We start from the raw sequence: 22,898 nt of genomic DNA, 5'->3' as shown, positions 1-22,898 counted from the left end.
ATGTAATTGAGTAATTATTAGAACTGTCTTGGCCAAGCACAGTGACACCTGTAATCCCAGCAGCTCAGGAGGCTGAGGCAGGAGGATTGCAAGTTCAAAGCCAGCCTCAGCAACTTAGCTGAGCCCTAAGCAACTCAGTAAGACTCTGTCTCTAAATACAATATAAAAAAGGGCTGAGGATGTGGCTCAGTAGTTTAGTGCCCCTGGGTTCAGTCCCCAGTACAAAAATAAATAAATAAAAACTGTCTTTATTAAGTCTAACAGATTGTCTTATTTTATAAAACCTTCAGAGTTATAGATACCCAAGGGAGTACGCCAAAGGAGAAATAATCCTGCCAGGCTGTGTGGATTCAAACTGTACATCCGACAGAGTCATTATTTACATTTCCCAGAAGTCACTGAACACACCTGCCACTACTCCAGTCCCTGTAGTCGCTCCCTATCTCATTGCCTAATGTTATATCTTAATTATTTCTCTCAGTATGTAAACCTCCCTTATCTGTTGGTCTCTTGTCTTCTTCCCACTCCCAATGGGAAGAGTCGTCTTCAGAACAGAGACTTGGTATTTGTGTTCACCGTTACATCTCTAACATCCAGCAAAGCATATGTCACATACTAGATGCTCATTAACTGTCTGTGGGCTGGCTTCTTGATTGGCCAGCCAAGTTGCCATCTTAATGCAAAGGGCCAGTAATATGTTGGGTGCCATCAGGTAAGACATTAGATCATAAAACATTGTCCTCTCACTATATTCAATCTCCACCCTTGAACTCTGTGTCCTCTGTGGTCATTGGCATTGCACCTTACAAAAATTTCATGGAGAAGGTTGGGTCCAGGAGACACAGTTACAATAATCAAAAGAAGGATGATTGGCAAGGGAAGAACATAGTTGAGGGACTGCTAAATGAAGGCAAATAAAGACCACAGTGACTTGTCAGTCTGAAAAGGTGGAGATTAGGAAGAAATAGACTCAATATTTAAGTCAGGAAAGGTATGGTAAGAATAAATGCAGGCATCTCCACTGGTAATAAACAGGAAAAGGTGGGGGAGGCTAAAATTTTATCTGTATAATTAAACTGTGGATCTAAAATCATGAACCATTATCTAAAGTCATAGATTATTAAAGTAATCAGTTATTACCACAAAGTTATTTTGGAGTGTTTCCCAGAGAATGGCAGTCAAATATAATAAAAGATGATTAGACTTCAGGTCTGATCTTCACTCTGCCCTGACGTCAGACAAGTCACTTAACCACCCTGGCTTCTATGAAAGGAGACTCTGCAGTGGTAGCCACTTGGGTTCCTTCTGAATTAGGTTGCTCTTTCATCCCCTGGAGCCACTCTCAAAGGCAGTCCACAAGGGAGTGTCATATTTTCACCAAGTGTGAACATCTCCATGCTCAATTCTGTGGAGATTTGGATCTTTAGGTTCTTTTTTAAAGTTTGTCACATGGAATTTTCTGAATTGGTTTCTTGTCATTGAAATCATGCTGGCTACAGTATAGATAATGTTTTTTAAATTTTCTCTTAAAAATTCCCATTGTAGAATCAGACATGACTTTCCTATGTTCATATATGAACATAGGAAACTCTACATCATGTACAACCACAAGAATGGGATCCTAATTAGAATAAGTTACACTCCACTGTCATGTGTATCTAAAAATAACAAATTTTAAAAATCTTTTTAAAAATTCCCATTGTGGGGGCTGGAGTTGTGACTCAGTGATAGAGCACTTGCCTAGCATGTGTGAAGCCCTGGCTTCGAAACTCAGCACCACATATAAATAAATAAATAAGTAAAACATCCATTGACAACTAAAAAAAATTTTTAATTAAAATAAATTTAAAAAAAAATTCCCATTGTACAATGAAATATAAGCAGTGAGCATGTCTACTTTAAGAGGTAAAAAGAGGACACAGAAAATACTAACCAGTCTCTTTGCTGAACATCATGTCAATAAATAACATTTATTCCCAAAGATGAATAAGTTGCTCCTTTTTTGTGTTTCATATTTCTATAACGAAATAATTTTCTATTGAGATCAACAGTTTATATGATAGAAAATAAGTATATCTATTAATTAGTTATGGTATAACTGATGGGGAAATTTTACAAATCTTTCCATAATTCTTTCATAAGAAAATTGTTAAATTTTATTCCCTCGTAGTGAAAACTTATTTTTCTCACCTTGGCCTTTTTCTTCCTAATAAGTCTAGGTATACTCAGTTTTTAAACTAGTCAGTGCACTTTGTACCCTGCTTTCCTCTGTTCAATCTTTCAGCTGCAGTGAGATGATCATGAGATAATCAGTAAACAACAGCCTTCCATCCAGGCTTGAGATGACTGAAACCACCACAGAATTAGAAATAAAGAGACAAAAACTGACAATGAAGAATTAGAAATAGGACAGTTCTTAAGTATTGGGAAGCTGACTGAAAAAAAGAATACCATGTTGACTATTCATTTAATGTAAACAAACAAAAAAAAAAAAAAAAAAAAAAAACCTCCTTCACTCCTTCAGACAGAAGGGAGAAAAACGATAAGGGAGAAAATCACAGAGGAGAAAGAAAGAGAAACAGAAAGAATAAAAAAGAACACAGAGGTGGACAACAAAGGCAGTGATAGAACTCAGAAGAGGCACTGGAGCTGGTGAAGAAAAGAAGAAAAAGAGAACCACACAAGGAATGAGGGAAGGAAGACCAAGTGGCAGCCAGACCTGGATAGTTGAGGGTGTCAGAGGCCATCCCTGCCTTTTGGTCAAGGAGTGTTCCAAGATTCCTGGACCCCTATACCTTCAGTCACCAGAGCCTGTAGATCCCTCTCTTAGTCTGTTTCTGGGATCCTCTCCATTTCTGTTATCATGGTGGGACACCTTAATGGTCCACCATTAAGTGCACCACTACCTTGTCTCTGCACTGTCCTGTCTTGGTTGAGTCTTCACTAGACCCTGTGCACAAGTGACAGATGAATCTCCTAAAACTATAAGCTGAAGACATCATTCCCGTTGCTCTCCCGCCTATGAGCTAAGAACCTTAGGTTCATATGCCAGATGCATCTCAGCATGGCACCAACCAGCCCCGCCTCTCAAGAATTCCTCATACTAAGCTTTCACTTAAGTCCAAAACATCTATCCTTGTTCTCTAACCACGCCAGGCTTCTCTTCATTACTTTGTGCCATCCATATCCCCTTCCCAGAACATCCTCATCTTCTCCTTACAGCTGATATCCTATGAATCTGCACCATCAATCTAGCATATAACCACTAAGGGGCTGTCTTGCAAGTCTCTCCCCAACTACCTCAAAATTTATGTTGGGGGATTCTTGAGATCAAAGACATGTCCTGCTTCTCTTTATCCCCAGCATTTAGCTCACTCTAGGTGCACAATGAGTGTTAGCTGGTTAGTAATAGTTTTGTGTGACCAAATGTGTTCAGTAATGTTTTTGTATTCCATATCTTTGATATGTCAATCTTTGATGGGCGATCTAATCTCTCACGATTTTACCAACGCTGGGGACTTAGAAAACTGCTGCTTGCAGAGTGGAATTGGGTGTGTACTACTCTGTGGTCTCTCTGCGGCTCGTTCTCATTCTTCGTACCTATTGGGATAAATATAATGCTTCTTGAAATTTGGCATCTCTTCCTCCTTGAGTGCTTTCTATTTCCCTTTAAGATGTTTAAAAATACCATGAGAATCAATAGTCTTTCTGTGGCTAGTGGTGGAACAGAATCAATCTTTTCTCCTCTGGTTTCTCTTCCTGTAAATACAGATAAAGAGGAAGTGCAGAGGAAACGGCAGAAGCTCATGCCCAATTTTTCGGATAGTTTCGGCGGCGGTAGCGGTGCCGGGGCTGGAGGCGGAGGCATGTTCGGTAGCGGCGGTGGAGGAGGGAGCACGGGAACTACGGGTCCAGGTACAGAATCATCACTTCTCTTTAAAAAACTTTCTCGCATTGGAGAAGGTACCGTCGTTTTCCTTCCCTGGTTTTCTAAGCCGGGCTGTGGGTTGAGCGGCTGTGCCATTATTAAGTACACGAGTTTCAATTAATTAAAATTTCCCTACAAATGTAAGTTTATTTTTCAAATAACACACGTTTTACAGTACAGAGCTCCCTTTATCCACAGTTTCACTTCTCATGGTTTCAGTTACCTGTGGTCAACTTCAGTCTAAAAATACTAATAGTTATCTTGACTTTGAAGAGAGAAACCACATTCACATGATTTTTATTACAGTATTATTGTCCTCAGCATTATATTTTGTTATTATTGTTGTTGATTTCTTACTGTGCCTAATTTAAAAATTAACTTACAAGTTGCGTACCTTTACATAGGTATGTATGTATTGGAAAAAATGCAGTGTGCATAGCATTCAGTATTATCCCTGGTTGAGGCACCCCTGGGGATCTGAGAACCTATCCCTTGTGGATAAGAGAAAGCGACTATATGTGGAACCTCCCAAAAACTGTAAAAAGAAAGAAATTCATTCAGTGCTAGGATGTTACTCAGTGGAAGAGTGCTTGCCAAGCCTGCATGAGACCTTGAGTTCAATTCCTTATACTGCCAAAAAGCAAAAACATTAAATTTTAAAAATCATCTAAGCCAATTATCAAAAAAAAAAAAAAAAAACTCTCTAAATACTGTAGTGTACCAGTTGTCCTGATATTCTTTGGAAACATTTAAAAGATTACATATTATACATACTAGACAGTCAATGTCTATTATGTACCTACATAGGCTACATTGTAAATTATATATACATTATAGGAAAAATTGAAAATATAAAATCCTGTCATTGAAGTTTAAACATTTATAATTGGGGTAGGAGGGACTGGTTACCAGGGATTAAACTCAGGGGCACTCAACCACTGAGCCACGTCCCCAGCCCTATTTTGTATTTTATTTAGAGACAGGGTCTCACTGAGTTGCTTAGCGCCTCCCTTTTGCTGAGGCTGGCTTTGAACTCTTGATCCTCCTGCCTTAGCCTCCCAACCTGCTGGGATTACAGGCATTCACCCCCACACCCAGCTTAAATATTTATAATTTTTCATGCACATCTTATGGTAAATATGTATGAATTTTCCTAAGTGCAGCTACGATCATCATGCATATTACTTTAATTCGTTTATTTATAGTAGCTATTTATTATCATCATACCATGATTGTGTGTCTAGAGTCATATGTGCTGCTTTCAACTAACATACTAACATAAGCATTTTTCCTCATGGTAATATAGACTTCACATAAGCACAGTTTATTAAGCAACATTTTTTAAAAACATATTTTTAGTTGTAGATGGACACAATACCTTTATTTTATTTATTTTTTTGTGGTGCTGAGAATCAAACCTCACACATGCTGGGCAAGTGCTCTACCACTGGGCCTATAACCCCAGCCCCAAGCATCATTTTTAATGACAAAATATTTCATCAAGTGAACAAACCATAGTGTAACTTTCTTGAGTGTTTCCCATATTCTACATAAAATACTGCACCAAACCCCTACCCAAATAGCTTTTCTTTTATTCCAGATTGTTTTTAAATTAGATTCTTTGAAGTAAAATTACCATGTCAGAGGTTATGACGTCTAATGCCAGCTGCTTCCCCAAAGAATTTTACCAGTTTATTCTCTCACCAAAAATGCCTGAGAATGAACAGTGGTGGCTCTTGTCCTCTGAGGTATCAGTAGGTTTTTCTGTGTTTTGTTTTGTTTGTTTGTTTGTTCTCCTGAGGAAACGACTTCTTGGTAGGCCACTCTGAGCCTGGTGTGACCTCTCCCCAGTATCCTCTCTCCTTCAGGAGGGAGTGGGACACATTCTCAGCATGAACTCCTCCATTCTGCCAGTCTGGGCACTGCCTCACCTGCCAAAATTTAACTTTGCGAAAGTGGAATTCAGTGGCCCCACAGTGTGCCTTACTGACTATAAACTGATACCCCAATTGTAGGCACGGCACTATTGTCCCACACTAAAATCTGTGCTCCATGAGGGACCACACTGAGTTTTACTGAGTTATAAGTCATCCTGACACTCCATGTGCTTTACCTGCCATTCCAGGGTATGGCTTCCCGCACTATGGATTTCCTACGTACGGTGGAATTACCTTCCACCCTGGAACCACTAAATCCAATGCTGGACTGAAGCATGGTAAGTAGTACTTTAATACAGGGGAAGAGAAGAAGTCAATGCTGAATAGAACCAAATCATCTTTAAAAAAATTTTAGAAGATATTTTTCCAAAAACATTATTTCTTCTGGATAGTATAAACTCTATTCCTAACATTTGTCTATATATTTACTTTTAAAGTGGCATGAATGGGGGTGGAAGAAAAGAGCATTACAAAGAAGCTTACGGAGACTTGACTGTTCAAACATTAGAAAAAGATCAACATGCTTCTCTATTGTCTTTCTGCTTCCACTGCTGCACTTTTGAAATCATTTTGAGTTTTATGGGGTTGGTCTTTTCCATCAAATGCTTCCTCTAAGTAGCAGTTGTTACACTGTGTTCATAGTTTACATTAAAATTACATACTAATGTATGCACTGAAGAAGTAATTCTATAAATCTTCCCATCTACTAAATGCCTGTTTTGTGACAGGTGCTTTTTGCCCTAACTGCAATCTTTTTTTTTTTTTAAACTTTAGTTTTTAATTGACTTTATTTTGTATTCAAGAATCTGGCAACACTTCATTCCATAAAACAGAATAAGTGTTTCCCTCAACTGTAATCTTTATTCTCTGTAAGGAAAATGTTAGCATCTCCATTTTATATACGTGAAAGGTGCTGAGGCTCAGAAACGTTCATTCATTCACTCAAAGTACATGACTGTTAGTGGCAGAATCAGAATTTGAACCAGGTCTGCCCATAAACCCCAGGTGCTCTCCTAGTACCTTTCAGATAACACATTTGGACCAGAAAGTCCATGATTAGAAACAGCACTGGGAGACCTCCCACACCAAAGAATGGGAATCGAGATCACGTCTTTGCAACTTACCTTAAAAAAAAAATAAAGCTGTCCTTTTAAGAACTTTAAAATTTTCCACTTCCCTTCAATACACAGAAGAGCTTTATTTCACTTTTCTCCTTTACAGGTAAACAAAATAAGATCTGAGTTTTAGAAGTATACTTGAAAAATATTTTTAGAAGTGTTTAAAATAGCTCCAAAACATGTGATTTATGAAACGAAAATTTTAAAAAGATCTCAAATTATGATTTCTATTTTCCCTTTGCAGTTCACTTGCCTCCTGCCTTTATCTGATCTTCATTGAAACAATGAATTATAACCTAATTAACAGATTTTACTGAGAAAAGGCTGATGAGTTTGCATTTCTCTTAGGAACCATGAATGCTGAATCTAAAAGTGATCCTGAAGATTGTGACACGAGGGGTGGCAGAGAGACTATAAATCTCTCTGGGAACGTTATCAAAACCACAGAACAAGATAAGGAACTGGGCATGTCCAGCGACGGAAATGAGGAGGTGACGCCGACGTGCACCATGGGAGTAAAGGAAGAGGATGCTCGGTTTCAGGGTAGGTGGGTGCACAGAGCAGCACATTGTGCTGGCTGGCTGGAGAGGGGTCTAGGGACAGAGCAGACTTCCAGAATGGAGGTTTCTTTTCTGGGAACCTGAAGGTGCTGTGTCCATATCCAGTTCTGTGTGCTTGCCTTTTGAAAAGCATGTGTTGGTCATTTTATTCATGCTGGGATTTCCATTTTTTCAGTGTGAACCAAAGCACAGACATTAACATGTGCATGCTCCTATCACAATTGTGCAGTTTCAGGGGATCAGGAGAGACCATCAGCTTCTCTTCTGGCACAGATAACAGAGAATGATTTCCACATCTTTTAGTCACCCCTCTCTAGCATCTAGCTTGTGGTCATACTAGAGTGGAACTTTGCCTGAAAATGGAACTTTTCTTTACATCCTGTTGCCCTCTTCGAAGAGGTTAGGATTTAGAGGGAATGTACTTTTGTGTTTCCTTTGAAATAGTACTCGTTTGTGTATGTTGTGATTTTTGGTCATCTCCAATGGTACTCAAAAGTCCTCCGTGAAGGGAAAGAGAGTAAATATGGAGACTTGGTGGCCATATATGACCATATACTATTGTGTATTCTTTTTCCTTTACTTTTAATGCTCCTTTAAAAATGTAGGAACCATGTTTAGCCAAGGAGACATATAAAAAGTGGTTAATGTGTCCGGTTTGAGGCCCAAAGGTCACAGTTTGCCATCACCTGGCCTTAAGGGAACAAACTTCATAAAAACACCAATGGCTGATTGAAAGTTACCTGCCTATGGCAGAAATGTGTATTTTTTAACACATTAACTAGACAGATAGTTGCTAAAGATTCCAGCAAAGGATTATTTTACCAAGATATTGATTAGTTAAAAATCATGGCAAAAATCTCATCAACATTGTTTGGGGATTGATCGGTTGCCCTTAAAATAACCAATGTTAATTTTTCTCCTTAAAATAATAGACATTTCTAAATTTTCCCCCATAACAAGTCATGGACAGATTTTTTTAGGTCAATCTCTGTATTTTTTAGTGAGTCAATGTCTAATCGTGCTCTCTCTAGTAAACACAACCCAGAAGCACTGAGAAGAGCATTTTCAATTAAAATGTGTGTCAGTATCAGAACACTGACGCTCATGGTGCTGGCCTCAGGCCTGCCCTGCATGTGGAGCAAGTGTAGGAAACTCAGTTGTGCTTGTGGTCATTGTCTTGCAGATAACCTCTTTCTGGAGAAGGCTATGCAGCTTGCCAAGAGGCACGCCAACGCCCTTTTCGACTATGCAGTGACGGGAGACGTGAAGATGCTGCTGGCTGTCCAGCGGCATCTCACTGCAGTGCAGGATGAGAATGGGGACAGGTAAGTCAGGGCTTCTATAGGACAAGGGTTGTTTTAGGGCAGGGCAGAGAGAAAAACATTGTGAAATGCATACTGACTAGAGGTACAAAGACTTGCTCAAAGTTATTAGGTCCTGTAAGTAGAACATTCTGTCAAGAAGAAGAATGTGTCATGAGGTTGAGTAGCATGATTTGGTTCTCCTGGTCTGCTGCAGTCACCTGCTGGACGCTAGAGTAGCTGAACCTCTCATCTAAGAATAGGTTTCACTGGGGAACAACAACAACAAAAAACTAATCTGTTGTTAATAGCACTTTTTGAAAACCTTGCCTTATTTATTGAAATAATATTGGGAGAGTCATTAGTTTCCAAATCCCTGAAGCAATGTAATCCCAACTGTATATTTGAAAGGATAGTGTATTCAAGAAAAGCCCAATAAAAGGCAGCAGCAGCAATGAAGTGACTAAGAGATGGTTGTCATTCTCTCCAAGTTACTGGTCCTTCTCTGCTGCTTCTATTCGTGGTCACCAGTATTCGAGTGGTTCACTCTTGTGACTGCTCCAACCCATGCTGTGTGGGAGTCTGACATTCCAAACACCATGCCTTCCATTCCTGCTATTACTGAGATTCTATTGCAAAACCACCTGGCTTCTTTCTAAAAAGGTCCTCTTGTTCCTTTCATTGAGACTTCTAAAATGATCTCAAAAGCCTACAGAAATAACAAGAGGCAGCAGCCTTCAGATTCAAGTCAAGTGCTTTATCTAAAACTTTCCAAAAATAGCATCAACACCGAGAAATCCTTTTCTGCGGAAGATCTCTTGTGTGCCGTGTTTTAAGTCTCCGTTTTAAAAACTCAACCAAACGCTTTAGGAAAGTGCCAACCTCAGGGTTTCAAGCAGAGACCTTTGTTCTCATTCCTTGCAGCGTAACCAAGGATGTGGTATAACCACTGGCCTTGTTATACAGTACAAGAGGAACTGGTACAACCCTCTTTGTGTAAGGATGTGAATAGCAGAACGTTTTCTCAGGGTTAAATAATCTAATTAGCATTCAATGGCATATAACCACAAGAGAAAGCAGTTAGCCAAGACAGGACAGCAGTGTTTCAAGTGACATTTTTCAGAAACTGCTGAATTTTTGAGTGTAAGGAAGATGAGCGCAGGCAATTTGGAAGGGAATGCTGAAGCTTGAAGGGAGGATGTGGAAGAGCTGCAAGGCACATTAGTCCAGTGGGTGCATTAGGGGAAGCACAGACACACGGAAGGATGCTGGATATACCTGGAGAGGCTGGAAATTAATAGAGTCCCCTCCTGGGCCTTGAACATTCACACAATCAGGCTCTGAGAGGTCAGAGAAGTGGTACCAAAACCAAACAGGAGCCCTCTTAGAAGCATAGACAGGGCAGCTTTTGGCCATCACAACTCAGCCTCTTGTTTTCATTGAGTTTATCTTTTTTGGCTAACAGTCTGAATCCTGGGGCCATTAGTCATCATAGAAATTACAATAAAGAAAAAATATAAAGCCCCCTGGTATTGGGGAAATTCCCATGAGGGTGTGAGGATTTGAGGGGGAGGAGAATTGTACTTCTGCTATGAAATGCTGAGCTGCACATGGAAATTTTTAGGCAGTTTTTGAAGTACAATTTTTTTCTTGGGACATGTGCATCATGTCCACGTCAGACTCTAGGTCCTTTTCAGAAGTCTTCTTCCAGCACCCTGTGAAATAGTCAAACCCTGAAAACATTCATTGAAAAATATCTGTCAAGTAGCAAAATCACAGTATAGTGTTTTAGACCCTCCTATGCCAGTGTTAATCCCAAATAAATCATACATGTTATTACTAAAACAGAGGCCTAAATAAAATGGCACCTACAAATATCATGCTAAGTGAAAGAGCCAATCCCAAAAAACCAAAGGCCGAATATTTTCTCTGATAAATGAATGCTGATATATACCTGGGTGGGGGGAGGGGGTAAAGGAAAAATGGAGGAACATTGGATTGTGTAGAGGGAAATGAGGGGAGGGGAGGTTGTGGGGGAGGAAAGACGGTGGAATGAGACAAACATCATTACTCTATGTACGTGTACTATTACACAAATGTTGTGACTCTACATTGAGTACAACCAGAGAAATGAAAAGTTGTACTCTGTGTACAATGAATCAAAATTCTGCTGTCATGTATAACTAATAGAACAAACACTAAAAATTATATAAATAAATAAATGGCACCTATATCTTTGAATTGGAAAAAATCCAGCCTGCTTCTCCAAGCCCAGATGTGCTGCCTCTATCCTCTGCATCTCAATCTGTCCATGTTTGAAGTAATCATCCTGCTAGGTGTTCAGTTCCAACTCGGTAGAGCAGGGCACATCTATCCCTTATGCAGGATGGCTGAGGAGATTAAGAAATGGCTTTGGAGTGAGACAGGCCTGGGCTTGAATACAAGCTTCACAGCTGCTTACTAGCTCTGTGACCTTGGCTGAGTTATAGTACACCTGTAAGTCTGTTTCATTATCCAAGAAGCAAAGATAAGATTACCTTGGATTGTTGCTAAGCTTATAGTATAACATTAAAGGCTTATTGTAGTCTGGTAATTAGAATAGAATCTCTAACAAATAGAAGCCACATTTGTTACTGTGAGTTGTTTCAAATTAATTTTAATGAAAAGTATTCTGACAATTTAAAGAATTATTCTAGGAGTGGTGCTTGACACCCACCAATATTTTCAACCTCCTTATCATCAGCCCCCAAGGTTCCATTACTCTTGTTTTCCTACCTAAAGTGTGTGCTAGGGCCTTCAGGCTAACTGCCATTGAACCTGCCCCAGAGAAGACCACAGGCCAGAGAAGGAGTGTGGCATATAGAAAAGTGCAATTGCCCAACCTAACAGAGAATTCAGAGTTTCCTCCCAGTAGTTAAAGTCTGCCTCTATTCTCCCCTTTTAAGATCTAGGAGATCTTTAAAAAGGCACAACACTGTAACTTGAAGCAGGTAGCAGGGCTAAGTAACTAAATTTTCTGAAAATTTCTACTGCCAGGCATTCGTTTTACATACACCATCTCTATGTCAGGGAACATCAGGGAAGAGGTAGAGAAGATGCCCAAAGCTGTAGTATAGAAGTAGAGCTGGGATTTGAGCTTAGGTCCCTCCAGCCTTGAAGCCTGGGTACCTTTGCACTTCAAGGCGTCAGATAGGAACACTACAGAGGCCAGGCAGAGACCATTCATGAGCATAGCAATCCTAGGTGGGCGGTTTAGAGGGGCAGATCCTCTGGAGAGAGTATTCCACCTCTGATCAAGACATTTAATAGATTCAAACATTTTAGGGCCAAATAAAACTAAGTATGAGAGTCGGATTCTATCTTCATGTTGAATCATTTCTTGAGGATCTTTTTGTATGTTAACACCTTAGTTAATTCTGCATTTCCATTCCAGTGTCTTACACTTAGCCATCATCCACCTTCATGCTCAGCTTGTGAGGGATCTGCTAGAAGTTACATCTGGTTTGGTTTCTGATGATATTATCAACATGAGAAATGATCTGTACCAGGTAAGCAGAAATCTCAGGGAGACCACTGAAGAAAACTTGTTTTGTTTTGTTGTACATGTGTATACTATTTTGGTAATGTTACCAGCAAAAACACAACAAAACTTTACTGGTAATCCTAAAAGCCTGTTAGTTGGGAATGTTATTTTTTGAATTAGGATCTTTCCATCTGTGGTGATGATAATAATCACCCTATACTGAAATTCAGCATCCCACTGGGGAAAGGCAAACTTTAAACTTTAGAAATCAAAGAGTTACATTTTAGAGGGAGAACCTAGAGTAAAAATGTCACATCTGTCAAGAAAAATAAAGTTGAAAAAAATTGGGTTTTTCTGAAAAGCCCATACTTTATGAGAATTCTGAGGTCCACTGAAGTGCACTTTGACAACAGCCAGATTAAATGTATATCAAATAAAGAGTACTGAAATCAGAACACAGAAAGGTGAAGGGGTTGCATGAGGAGGAAAAGGTGTTTTTCAAAAACTGAAAAACAGATCAAAGTGAGAAAAATTGGGAACACCAGAGTTTTGCCCAAGTGAGTTCTAAACAGAAATTAGCTGGGCTAAAAAACAACCTGAGGGGCTTTTTCAGATCTTCCTACAGTGCAAAAAGAGGATAACTGGAGACTCAGGCCCTGATGGGTACATGCAGATTTCAGGGTAAGGTGGGGATGGCCAGTGGAAGGTGCTTGGACATATCCAAAGCCTGGGTGCAGGGTGTTGGGAGGCCAGAGCCTGAAGCCGGTTGGCATTCCACCACTGAGGGATCCTTACTCTCCCCTCCCCTGGACCCTTCCCCACAGAGTTATCTTACCAAAAAAAATATGGTCAACAATCATGTATAATTATTTACCTAGTAAAAATTCCAGTTCTCTGGAATTTCTTTGTTTTGGGTACTGGGCATTGAACCCAGGGCTTCACATATGCTAAGCATGTGCTCTACTAATTTAAATTAAATTATTAAATTCATTCAATAATTTTAACTATTTAATTTATTAATTTAATTTATGTCCTTTTTTATCTCCACATTTTAAAATATGCTTTAAATGTACTGAAATATTTATTTGTGGCTCTCCGAAGATTTCTATCTGGCAATAGGTATTTCATCCAGTATTAGACACTAGTTTTCTTCTTTGACTGTTGTGCTTCATATCAAGGGGAAAATAAGAGTAGGGACTCTTCACTGATTCATAGTATAAAATAACTAGGATGAAGTCTGATTTTAAATTTATAGTTAAAGGAGTATCTTCTTCAGACTTTCATATCATTTGGGGAGGCTATTGGTATTTGGAAAGTCCTTTGTCCCATAAAGCTGTGTTCTCTCAGATGTCTTGATTATTTCTTTAAACATCACAAGTATATGAATCAAACCAAGAGAAGGATGTTGTAGTTTTTCAGTCCTCCTTTCAAAGATTACTTACCTCCACTGTCTGTAGGTCAGATTCAAGGAAGTGCTTGTTTTTCTGTTTATAAATAGGATCTGCAAAGGACACAGCACAACGGGATTAGTAGCTGTGATTTATTATGTGCTAAACTCCTTTCTGTATCATTTGGTTACACATATTGTGACTCTTCAGTGCAATCGAGACAAAAACCCTGAAACCACAGCCAAGAACACTTCTGCCCCTTCTAATTCGGGAACCCTCAGGAGAATACAGCTCCGTTTCCCACACCTTACCGTCTTTCTGGATAATGGGCAGAGAATCTGGATTTCCTGGTGTGCCTTTTTGATGGGAAACACATACCCCAGGAGAGCCTTGATTTGAAAGCTAGAAAATGCTAAGATGTGAACTCTCATTTATTTGTTGTCAAGTTTTCTGATAACTTTTCTTGATGGAAAATTATATATTCTCTAGGTAATGTGGGTTTTTTGGCAATTATCTTAAACATTCTCCCCAGATACCTTTCACTAATCTTTAAAGTACATTTCTGTGACCATCTGTCATGATCAAATCCCTCTCCCACCCACCCTGTAGAGAGTTACTCAAAATAGTTCAAGAACATAGAGTTCAGATTTTTCTGAGCATATACTCTTTAAGTTATATTCACCTTCCCCAACAGCAACCACTCCATTATATTTGACATGAATGGTTTTATTGTACATGTTCCTATAAAACATTATTGTTTTTCAAGCATGTATTTTTGTCTTTAACTTTAATAAATATAACATATATTCATTGTTTTCAAAATACTGCAAAAGGACATATATTGGAAAGTCAAAATTGCCCTCCCTGGCAATGTGCAAGTCTTCTATCTCTACTTCCAAAGTTAACCGTTGTGTTTTTAGTTATGGTATTTTCCCAAGAACTGGCTATATATACATGTGCAGTTGAAATACATAGATATTTTAGTACTCTCATACAACCCACCCACATTACATTATACATGCACCTCCCACCTTGCATTAACCTTTTTCTTAATTTTTAATTTGATATGCTTATAAATTCATAGGAGGTTAAAAAATCATAGGGCGAGATGTTAGTATATTTAATGACTGCTAATGGAAGGTTCCTTCCTCCAGCTTCTCGCACTAGTAATGTGCTGCATAAATTAGCAGTAATACTGATATAATCCACAGATCCTAATGAGATTTCACCAGTTTTACATGCACTTATTTGTGCATATCTCTATGGTATTGCCAGGAGTAGTGACATGTATCTATAGGTAGTTCCAACTATTTGTGAGACTGAGACAGGAGGCTCACTTGATCCCAAGAGTTCAGTGCAGCCTGGACAATACAGCAAGATCCCCCAGTGCAAAAATAAAATAAAATAAAAAAGTAAAATTATGGGTATAATATTAATATACACACTACTGTATAACATATAATTATACTAAATATATGTGTATATATAATATTTTATATATAATACACACATATAGCTTTTGTATATAAAATACATGTAGTCATCCCTACATGCCTTTTTTTTAAATGTGTGACATTTTACTCGTCACTCTATTTCCACCTTGGCTATTTATTGAATTTATCTATACAGTTCTGTGTATGGTTCATTGTTATTGCTTCCAAGGAGAATCCCCTAATGTGCATCTTCATCCTCTGAGGTGCTTGTTTCGCAGTAGTAGACATTTCACTGCTACTGACTTCCCACCTGGTAAATACCACTGCAGTGAGTGTCCTTGCCCACAGCCACTTGTAGATTAGTGGGTCACTCGGCATTTGAGTACATACTTGGCTGGACAAGATGTCTGCTGGATAGAGACATGACATGCATGGTCCCAGAGTCCCACATTTATCATTGTTTAGGATATAGCCCTGGTTTTAATATCCAGAAACCTAAAATGTCATAAAAAACCTTTGGTGGCTCTGAGGGAGAAACTTTTTTAAAAATCCTCTTTCATGATAAGAAAATTTGTATGACAAAATTATATTAAACAAGAGATAAATCTTAATTTCTACATTACATATGTAAGTATATATGATTATATATATATGTATATATACTTGTGTATATATATCTTACAACAGGGGGGTCTTTTTTTTTTTAATTTTTTTTAGATGTTGCTAGACCTTTATTTTATTCATGTATTTATATGTGGTGCTGAGAATTGAACCCAGGGCCTCATGCATGCTAGGCAAGCAGGCAAGCGCTCCACCACTGAGCTACAACCCCAGCCCCAACAAGGGGTCTTTTTTACCATTTCATTCTTTCTTATTCCCACTTTCCATAACAGACTAGTAGGCACAGTCTTTGTTGACTGATTTATTTTTTGGAGAGGAAGGCTCTTGGCAACACCACCAAAGTTTTGAGAAGATCATTCTGTTTCAAGCCAGGATGATAGTCCTAGAAGTTGAGGTAATAAGGAGCATGATAAGTTGGCAGCATACACACACCTGCCTCATTTCTGCTGTGTTGCATAATCGCCCTCACTGCGGTTTAGACAGCCTGGACATCTTCATCGAGGCAGTTCCCTTGTGTGGTGGCCGCCCCCACCACCTAGGGTGTTAGCAGCTCCCCGCCACTGCTGCCCCCGCCAGCGACTCTTCGCTGCAGGGGAGTTTAGGTAACTCACTGCTGGACACACTGGCTTTTATAGTAGATTCCTGTGAAATAGACTGATTTTTATTTTTAAAAATATATACTGTTCTCTGTCAGTGATTCAGTTCTTTGAAAGATTCTTTCATGGTTGTATTCGTCTTGCTCTGTTTTGAAAACAGTTTTCGAAACATCTCATTTGCCTTCGCCCACTACTTCGTGGGCAGGGTAGTCCAATGGACTGTTTTATCTGGTAGGTGCCAGCAACTCGGTTTTTCTGTTCATTGAGCCCTTTCAGTGACCTAACTGTATTGTCCTGATTATGCCACTTTGAAACCTACATCACCTTCTATGAATTAGGAGTAGGGGAGTTGCAATGAGTGGTCTTGGGAAGCCAATCCCAAGTAGATTGGAATCTAGATTCCTACTTGAAACGCAAAAGGATTGAATTTACTATGAGATGAGCTAAAGTAGCAACAATTGGACTGTGATAATAAACAAGAAAGTTGCTGAAAGTGATAAATGTAAAATCATCCTAATAATCTCAATCATGGAATGATTAAATGTTAGTTCAGTACACCTGCTTTGTTAGAAGATGGTATGGAACAGGGAGCTCCTTTGCCAAGGTCTTGGAATGGGAAATGGCCCTGCAATCTGACCTCCCATACTGCCATGACATCACCAAGCCATGGGTTATAGACCACTGACAGTGAATCTCCTTCCCCTGCTCTTTTTAGACGCCCTTGCACTTGGCAGTGATCACTAAGCAGGAAGATGTGGTGGAGGACTTGCTGAGCGCTGGGGCTGACCTGAGCCTTCTGGACCGCTTGGGTAACTCTGTTTTGCACCTAGCTGCCAAAGAAGGACATGATAAAGTTCTCAGTATTTTACTCAAGCACAAAAAGGCAGCACTACTTCTTGACCATCCCAACGGGGAAGGTAAGAGTCACCATTGTTGGTACAACCTGCTCCTGTTCAGCTTCTAAATGCTTACTCATGTGTGCTGCTTGAGTTTCACTCACAGTGCTTTTTCTTAATCATCTGGAGTTGATCATATCTCAGTGGAATATTGTGGCTCACCATAGCTAATGCCTTTTAAGACGGTTTGGAATGGTTAGTCAGTAGGAGGAAAAAGCAGAGGCCTGAGCAAACACTGGCCTTGAAGTACATAAAGCATCATTTATTTGGAGAATGTTTATTTATTCAGCATCTCCTGAGAGCTTAATAGAAGACTGTAGGTTTTAAAGACAGAACAATAGACTTACAGAGCCTTTACAGAAAACCCTGAGCCGAGACTCTTTCGACACTGTAAGTGCTGAAACCAGAAGGCTCCCCTCCCTGGGATCCAGTTTTTCCATCCCTTCAGCTTCACTGAGAGCTATCAGTGAGCAGCATCCCCACCCTGTGTCTGTCCCTGTGCTTGGGCCCTAGGTCTGAATGCCATTCACATAGCCGTGATGAGCAATAGCCTGCCATGTCTGCTGCTGCTGGTGGCCGCTGGAGCAGACGTCAACGCACAGGAGCAGAAGTCTGGGCGAACGGCACTGCACCTGGCTGTGGAGCATGACAATATCTCCTTGGCGGGCTGCCTGCTCCTGGAGGTGAAGGATACACTTATCTTTGCATTAAATTCCCAGGGGAGAAGTCTTTTCAAAGAATGATGTCAGTAACAGCTTTTATCCTTATACCTAGCCCTACTTACTTAACATTTTTGCAAGACTTTAGCATAGCACCTTCAGGCATTCCCCCCCACTCCTTGCCCCTCATCTCTATTTAGGGATTTCTTCAATGGCAGAACCAATCCAAGTAGCAACTAGGCTAGTAATGTGACCTGAGGAGTCATATACAGGGGCAGGTACAAACCAAAGGCCAAGAGAGCCTTTCACTAACTCTTCTGTGTGGGGGCTGGGCCTTAGGGGGATGCCCACGTGGACAGTACCACCTATGATGGAACTACACCCCTACACATCGCAGCCGGCAGAGGGTCCACCAAGCTGGCAGCTCTTCTCAAAGCAGCAGGTAGGTGACCTCGCCGTCATTGATGGACATGTTATCCAAAAGGCAAACCTGACTTCAGAGCAGCACTATTGCTGCCTTTTGACTTCAGACATACTGCCAAAAGTGTGGGTATGCAGATTATATGACCAATCACATTTTCAACTGCCATTAAGGCACTCTTTGGACCAGTAATCCTGGGCTTTACCCCAATTGTCATATTAGTTTTTACTCTCTGATTCATTTGTGTGTATTGGATTTGGATTGTTTAGGTCGATTGTCATAGCAAGGGATCTTTCTGAAGTAGAGTTTAATTCCTTATGGAATTCTGAGCTGTGTCATTCTCTGGTCATATCAGAAGTCTCTAGGAGAAAAATATTTAAAGATTTCCTTCACAAGAAAGGTCTCTTAGAAGAAATCATTTAAAAACTTCATTTTATAAGAAAGGTTTCTTAGAAGTTGAAAGAATAGGAAAAATCCAATAGGCTACGTATTATTATACACAAGACTGAAAATTGCTATCACATGTTGACCTTACTGTGCACCAGGCACTGTGCTGGTATATTTTACATGCACCATCTCATTGGTTTCATTAATTCCACAATAACCCTTTGAGATAAGAATTGTTATTATTATTCTTACCCTAGAGCCAAGGAATCAGACTAGAGAGGCCGCTAGGCCCATTCCTGTGGGTCACACCTCCACAGACCAAACCTCCAGACTTTATCCTCTCACCATGTTTTTCTCAGCTTCCTAGCTTGTGGGTTTGCAGATGTTATTCCATTTAATTCTCGAATCCTTTGAAGTATAGAAAATTATTCCTGCTCATCTTCAAATTTCCAGCACCTTGCATATTTAGAACCTTAAAAACTATTTAATGAAATTGGTATCTCAAGCTTGCCCTGGCATATCTGATTTAATTTTAAAGTCATTTTTAAATGTTTAGAAGGTAAATGCTTCAGAAATTCAAGAAAATAGAGCAGGCTAAGGTACCAGTTTGAAGATATAGCAACTTTTTCTTTGAGGGCACTGTATTTTTCTGACAAGTAAAAATCGTACCCCACATAAGCAGTCGCCTTTTAAATTGAATGTGTTCTTTACTGAGAGGCCTTAGTTGCAGCAGGTATGAAATGTTTTGAAAGTCACTGGTTTTATGGGAGAAAGGCCTTCAGGCAAGAAGCTGTAGAGCAGTTTCTCCAATATAAATAAAGACACTCAGATGAAAAGCCTAGATCTGAGCTCAGAAGCATGAAGAAGGGCCTTAAGGAACAGCCATAGCTCAACCTCTCAGTCCTAGACATTGTTCGTCTTTATTTCTCCATATTTGTATGTTCAGGTTACACTTACTGCTTCATAGTTCAGGCCAGGCCTGGTGGAGTAGAAGCAAGAAATACCACAGTGATTGTTCTTTGGCTTTCATTAAGCACTCCCCCATTATTGAAGCTGGCCCAAATCAAATGTTCTACCAGAGAAATAAAAACAAGTTCTTCATCCCAGAAGGGTGCACTGAGCTGTTCATTAGACCCCCCAGCTAATCACTCTAAGAATAGTCTCCAAACCTTCGATAAGTAATCTCACTCTAATCTTTGAGTTACTTTTGGCGTTTCTGTGCTGGAAGTTCAAGAATAGACTAAATTTCCCAAGAGTCATTAACCCTAAATTTTCTAGTAACTACACATCCTAGCAGAAGATTCTTCGAGTATTTTTCTTTTTAAGGATCAGGACCCTGTCAGTGCTGAACCCACAAATAAAACTGACCATGTCATCACTAGACATCAAGCATCTTTGCTCTTTTGAGTGAGTGAGAGAAGAGGATGAGAGATTCTCATGGGCAGTCATAAATTTGAACATTTAGGAGTCCGATCCTCAGAATGCACCCTCATCTCTACGAACTACTGTCCATTGGTCCTCAGATTAAGATGCATCATTCAATTGAAAAATATCCTATAGAGTTGAATGTGAAAGTCAGAGTATTTGGAGTCTTGTTTTTGATAGTGTCCTGAGCTACAAAGGTACTACCTTTATAGTCAAAGTAAATTAGAATTTAAAAAGATGTTCTTTTTGGTATCTCAGTAGAAACATGTCTCATGCACTAGCTATTATCTGGGTAATTACCTCCAGCAGCTATGTGCTTTGCTTTTGAAATACAACCCCTGTAGGCCATTGGTGGTTGAGATCTGGGTTTATCTAACACAGTGCCACCCTACTTCACAGGAGCAGATCCCCTGGTGGAGAACTTTGAGCCTCTCTATGACCTGGATGACTCTTGGGAAAAGGCTGGAGAGGACGAAGGGGTCGTGCCTGGAACCACACCCCTAGATATGGCTACCAGCTGGCAGGTGAGTGCTGCTCAGTCCATCTGATGGCTGCTGAGGGAGCCAGAAGTTCAGGAAGGTGCAAACAGATGGCCTTCTGGTGCTTTATTCCCTAAAGAACATGCTTTCATTTTTAAGAAAGTCTGCCTGTCAAGAGCCAACTTTATATTTATCTTGAAAAGCCTATCCATGAAAGATCTAGGTCAGATGGCTCAGAGTGTAAAAGTGTATGTCTAATCAGATCAGAGTGAGGTTAGAAACGAGGGAGCACAAACTTTACATGAGAGTTCTGCATTCAGAGCACACGCCAGTATTATTACCGTCTCATTTCTGAAGCCAGATCAGTGCTATCATTTGCTTAGAACTTAGGTGAGTGATTTCAGAACATAAAAATAAACTGGGAATTCTTCAGAGGATTTCCATAAATATGAACAGATAAGTAGATTCAAAGCTTTCTCAAAACTCCACTGAACTGAGATCTGAAGGGGAAGAGCAGATACTAGGTCTTTTTTGACCCAGAAGAGAAAGAAGGGAGAAGAGCCAGAGGGAGGAGCTGGCAGCATACAGATCTCTGACACCACAGGAGACTTTTCTAGGTGGTCCACATCTATATAAAGAGATGTTTATGTGCCTCCTGGTGGCCCAGTTTGTGTGGGGCTGAGTGACCCCACATGATGGCACCTTGTCTGCCCCAGAAGACCTTGCCCCAGAACACAGAAAGCTCATCTCCTCAGTGACCCCAGGTCATCCTCACCAGGTTCACCAGCAACAAAGGGACTGCAGAGAACACCAGAAAGACTGGTATAGCTACGGATTTTTTTCTTTTAACTTAAGACATTTCTGTATAACGTGTTCCCATGTTTTTCTAACAGGTATTTGACATCTTAAATGGGAAGCCATATGAGCCAGAGTTTACATCTGAGGATTTGCTGGCACAGGGTAGGTTGTGGTGGAACCAGCTTCTCTTCACCAATAGTGGCTCCACACTACCTTCTGAAGAGGGAGGGGGAGAGCCACCATTATCCAGGGTGTCCTGAGAAAGGCACAGTTTTTATTTTAGAATCAAAGGCCCTGGAGGTTTGCAAAGGAGACTGTCCAGTCTTAATCTACTATAAATATATCCTGCTTCAGCTCAGCTGGGCCTCTGATGACTTTCAAGTAGAGTAGTCTGGCTGCTTCCACTGGGAGTAAGGGCAACCAAGGTGGCAGAGATCTGTCCCTCCAGAGTGTCTCTGTAGGTTAGGACAATGGTGTTTCTTCATTTCCTTCAGGAGACATGAAACAGCTGACTGAAGATGCAAAACTGCAGCTCTACAAGTTGCTAGAAATCCCTGATCCAGACAAAAACTGGGCTACTCTGGCACAGAAGTTAGGTCTGGGGATACTTAACAATGCCTTCCGGCTGAGCCCTGCCCCTTCCAAAACTCTCATGGACAACTATGAGGTACCACATCGCCTTATATATTTAACCATTTTTATTTGACTCTATCCTGTTAACATCACTGACCAAGGACAAACCTCTTCCTTGTCGTCCCTTAATTCAGAGAAAGAAAAGTAGTCCTTGCCCAAGGGCTGGGATGGGGACCCAGGCCAGGATGGAAGCCCACTTTCCTGACAAATCTGTTTTCAGAAGTCTGAAGATGTTCCCTATTTTTAAACACCTGGAGACTTCCTGCAGGAACACTGCTTAGAGAGTTGAAGTTGTCACAAAAGCCACAGTCCCCTGAGCCAACGGGATAGATAATAATCAACTTGCACATCTTCCTGACCCCAGGAGCATGTCCTAGTCATATGTCAGGACACAGAATCATTGTTGTGCTGGATGATTCCTGGTGGAGCCATTACCTAAAAAGAAAAGGGATTAAAAACATGGAATATAATTATTTTCTTTTGAAAATGGCACTGTTAGCTATTGTTTCTCTGTATTTTACAGCTTTGGCTTCCACAAGGGGACTGTGTAGACTTCACTCTAGGTAGTGTTACTGCCTCAGCAGATGGTGTGTGTGTGTGTGTGTGTGTGTGTGTTTTCATGATAAACTGCTTCTCTGTGATTTCCTGAGTGGTCTTTGAGCTGAAACAGGAAACTTGACTCAAAGACAGTATTTTCTCAGTCACTTTTCTCTCTACCCTTTCTAATACCACTTGCTCTCTCTGAGCAGAGAAGACAGTTTGGAAGAGGACAAGGGATGGGTATTGGTGTTTACA

General features: G+C 40.2%; 2 protein-coding genes across 7 annotated transcripts in view; one reads left to right on the top strand and one right to left on the bottom strand.

Moving 5' to 3' along the window:
* Nucleotides 1-22,898, bottom strand: part of Manba (mannosidase beta) — a 143,449-nt gene that overhangs the window by 8,553 nt on the left and 111,998 nt on the right. For both annotated transcript variants that reach the window (XR_007110524.1, XR_007110523.1), the window contains exon 22: nt 13,810-13,868. The gene's annotated coding sequence lies outside the window, so the exon portion shown is untranslated. The remainder of the gene's footprint in view (nt 1-13,809; nt 13,869-22,898) is intronic.
* Nfkb1 (nuclear factor kappa B subunit 1) overlaps nt 1-22,898 on the top strand; it is a 116,150-nt gene that overhangs the window by 89,514 nt on the left and 3,738 nt on the right. For all 5 annotated transcript variants that reach the window (XM_047566731.1, XM_047566732.1, XM_047566730.1 and 2 more), the window contains 11 exons: nt 3,772-3,915; nt 6,054-6,143; nt 7,332-7,526; nt 8,727-8,868; nt 12,278-12,392; nt 17,121-17,322; nt 17,815-17,984; nt 18,300-18,402; nt 20,593-20,717; nt 21,566-21,632; nt 21,965-22,137. In XM_047566731.1, the coding sequence (XP_047422687.1) occupies nt 3,772-3,915; nt 6,054-6,143; nt 7,332-7,526; nt 8,727-8,868; nt 12,278-12,392; nt 17,121-17,322; nt 17,815-17,984; nt 18,300-18,402; nt 20,593-20,717; nt 21,566-21,632; nt 21,965-22,137 (1,526 nt within the window). The remainder of the gene's footprint in view (nt 1-3,771; nt 3,916-6,053; nt 6,144-7,331; nt 7,527-8,726; nt 8,869-12,277; nt 12,393-17,120; nt 17,323-17,814; nt 17,985-18,299; nt 18,403-20,592; nt 20,718-21,565; nt 21,633-21,964; nt 22,138-22,898) is intronic.

This window comes from Sciurus carolinensis, chromosome 10, assembly GCF_902686445.1.
Source record: "Sciurus carolinensis chromosome 10, mSciCar1.2, whole genome shotgun sequence".
In the NCBI taxonomy this organism is placed as follows: domain Eukaryota; kingdom Metazoa; phylum Chordata; class Mammalia; order Rodentia; family Sciuridae; genus Sciurus; species Sciurus carolinensis.
Note: the sequence above shows the minus strand (reverse complement) of the source record. Positions and strands in the feature narration are given on the sequence as shown.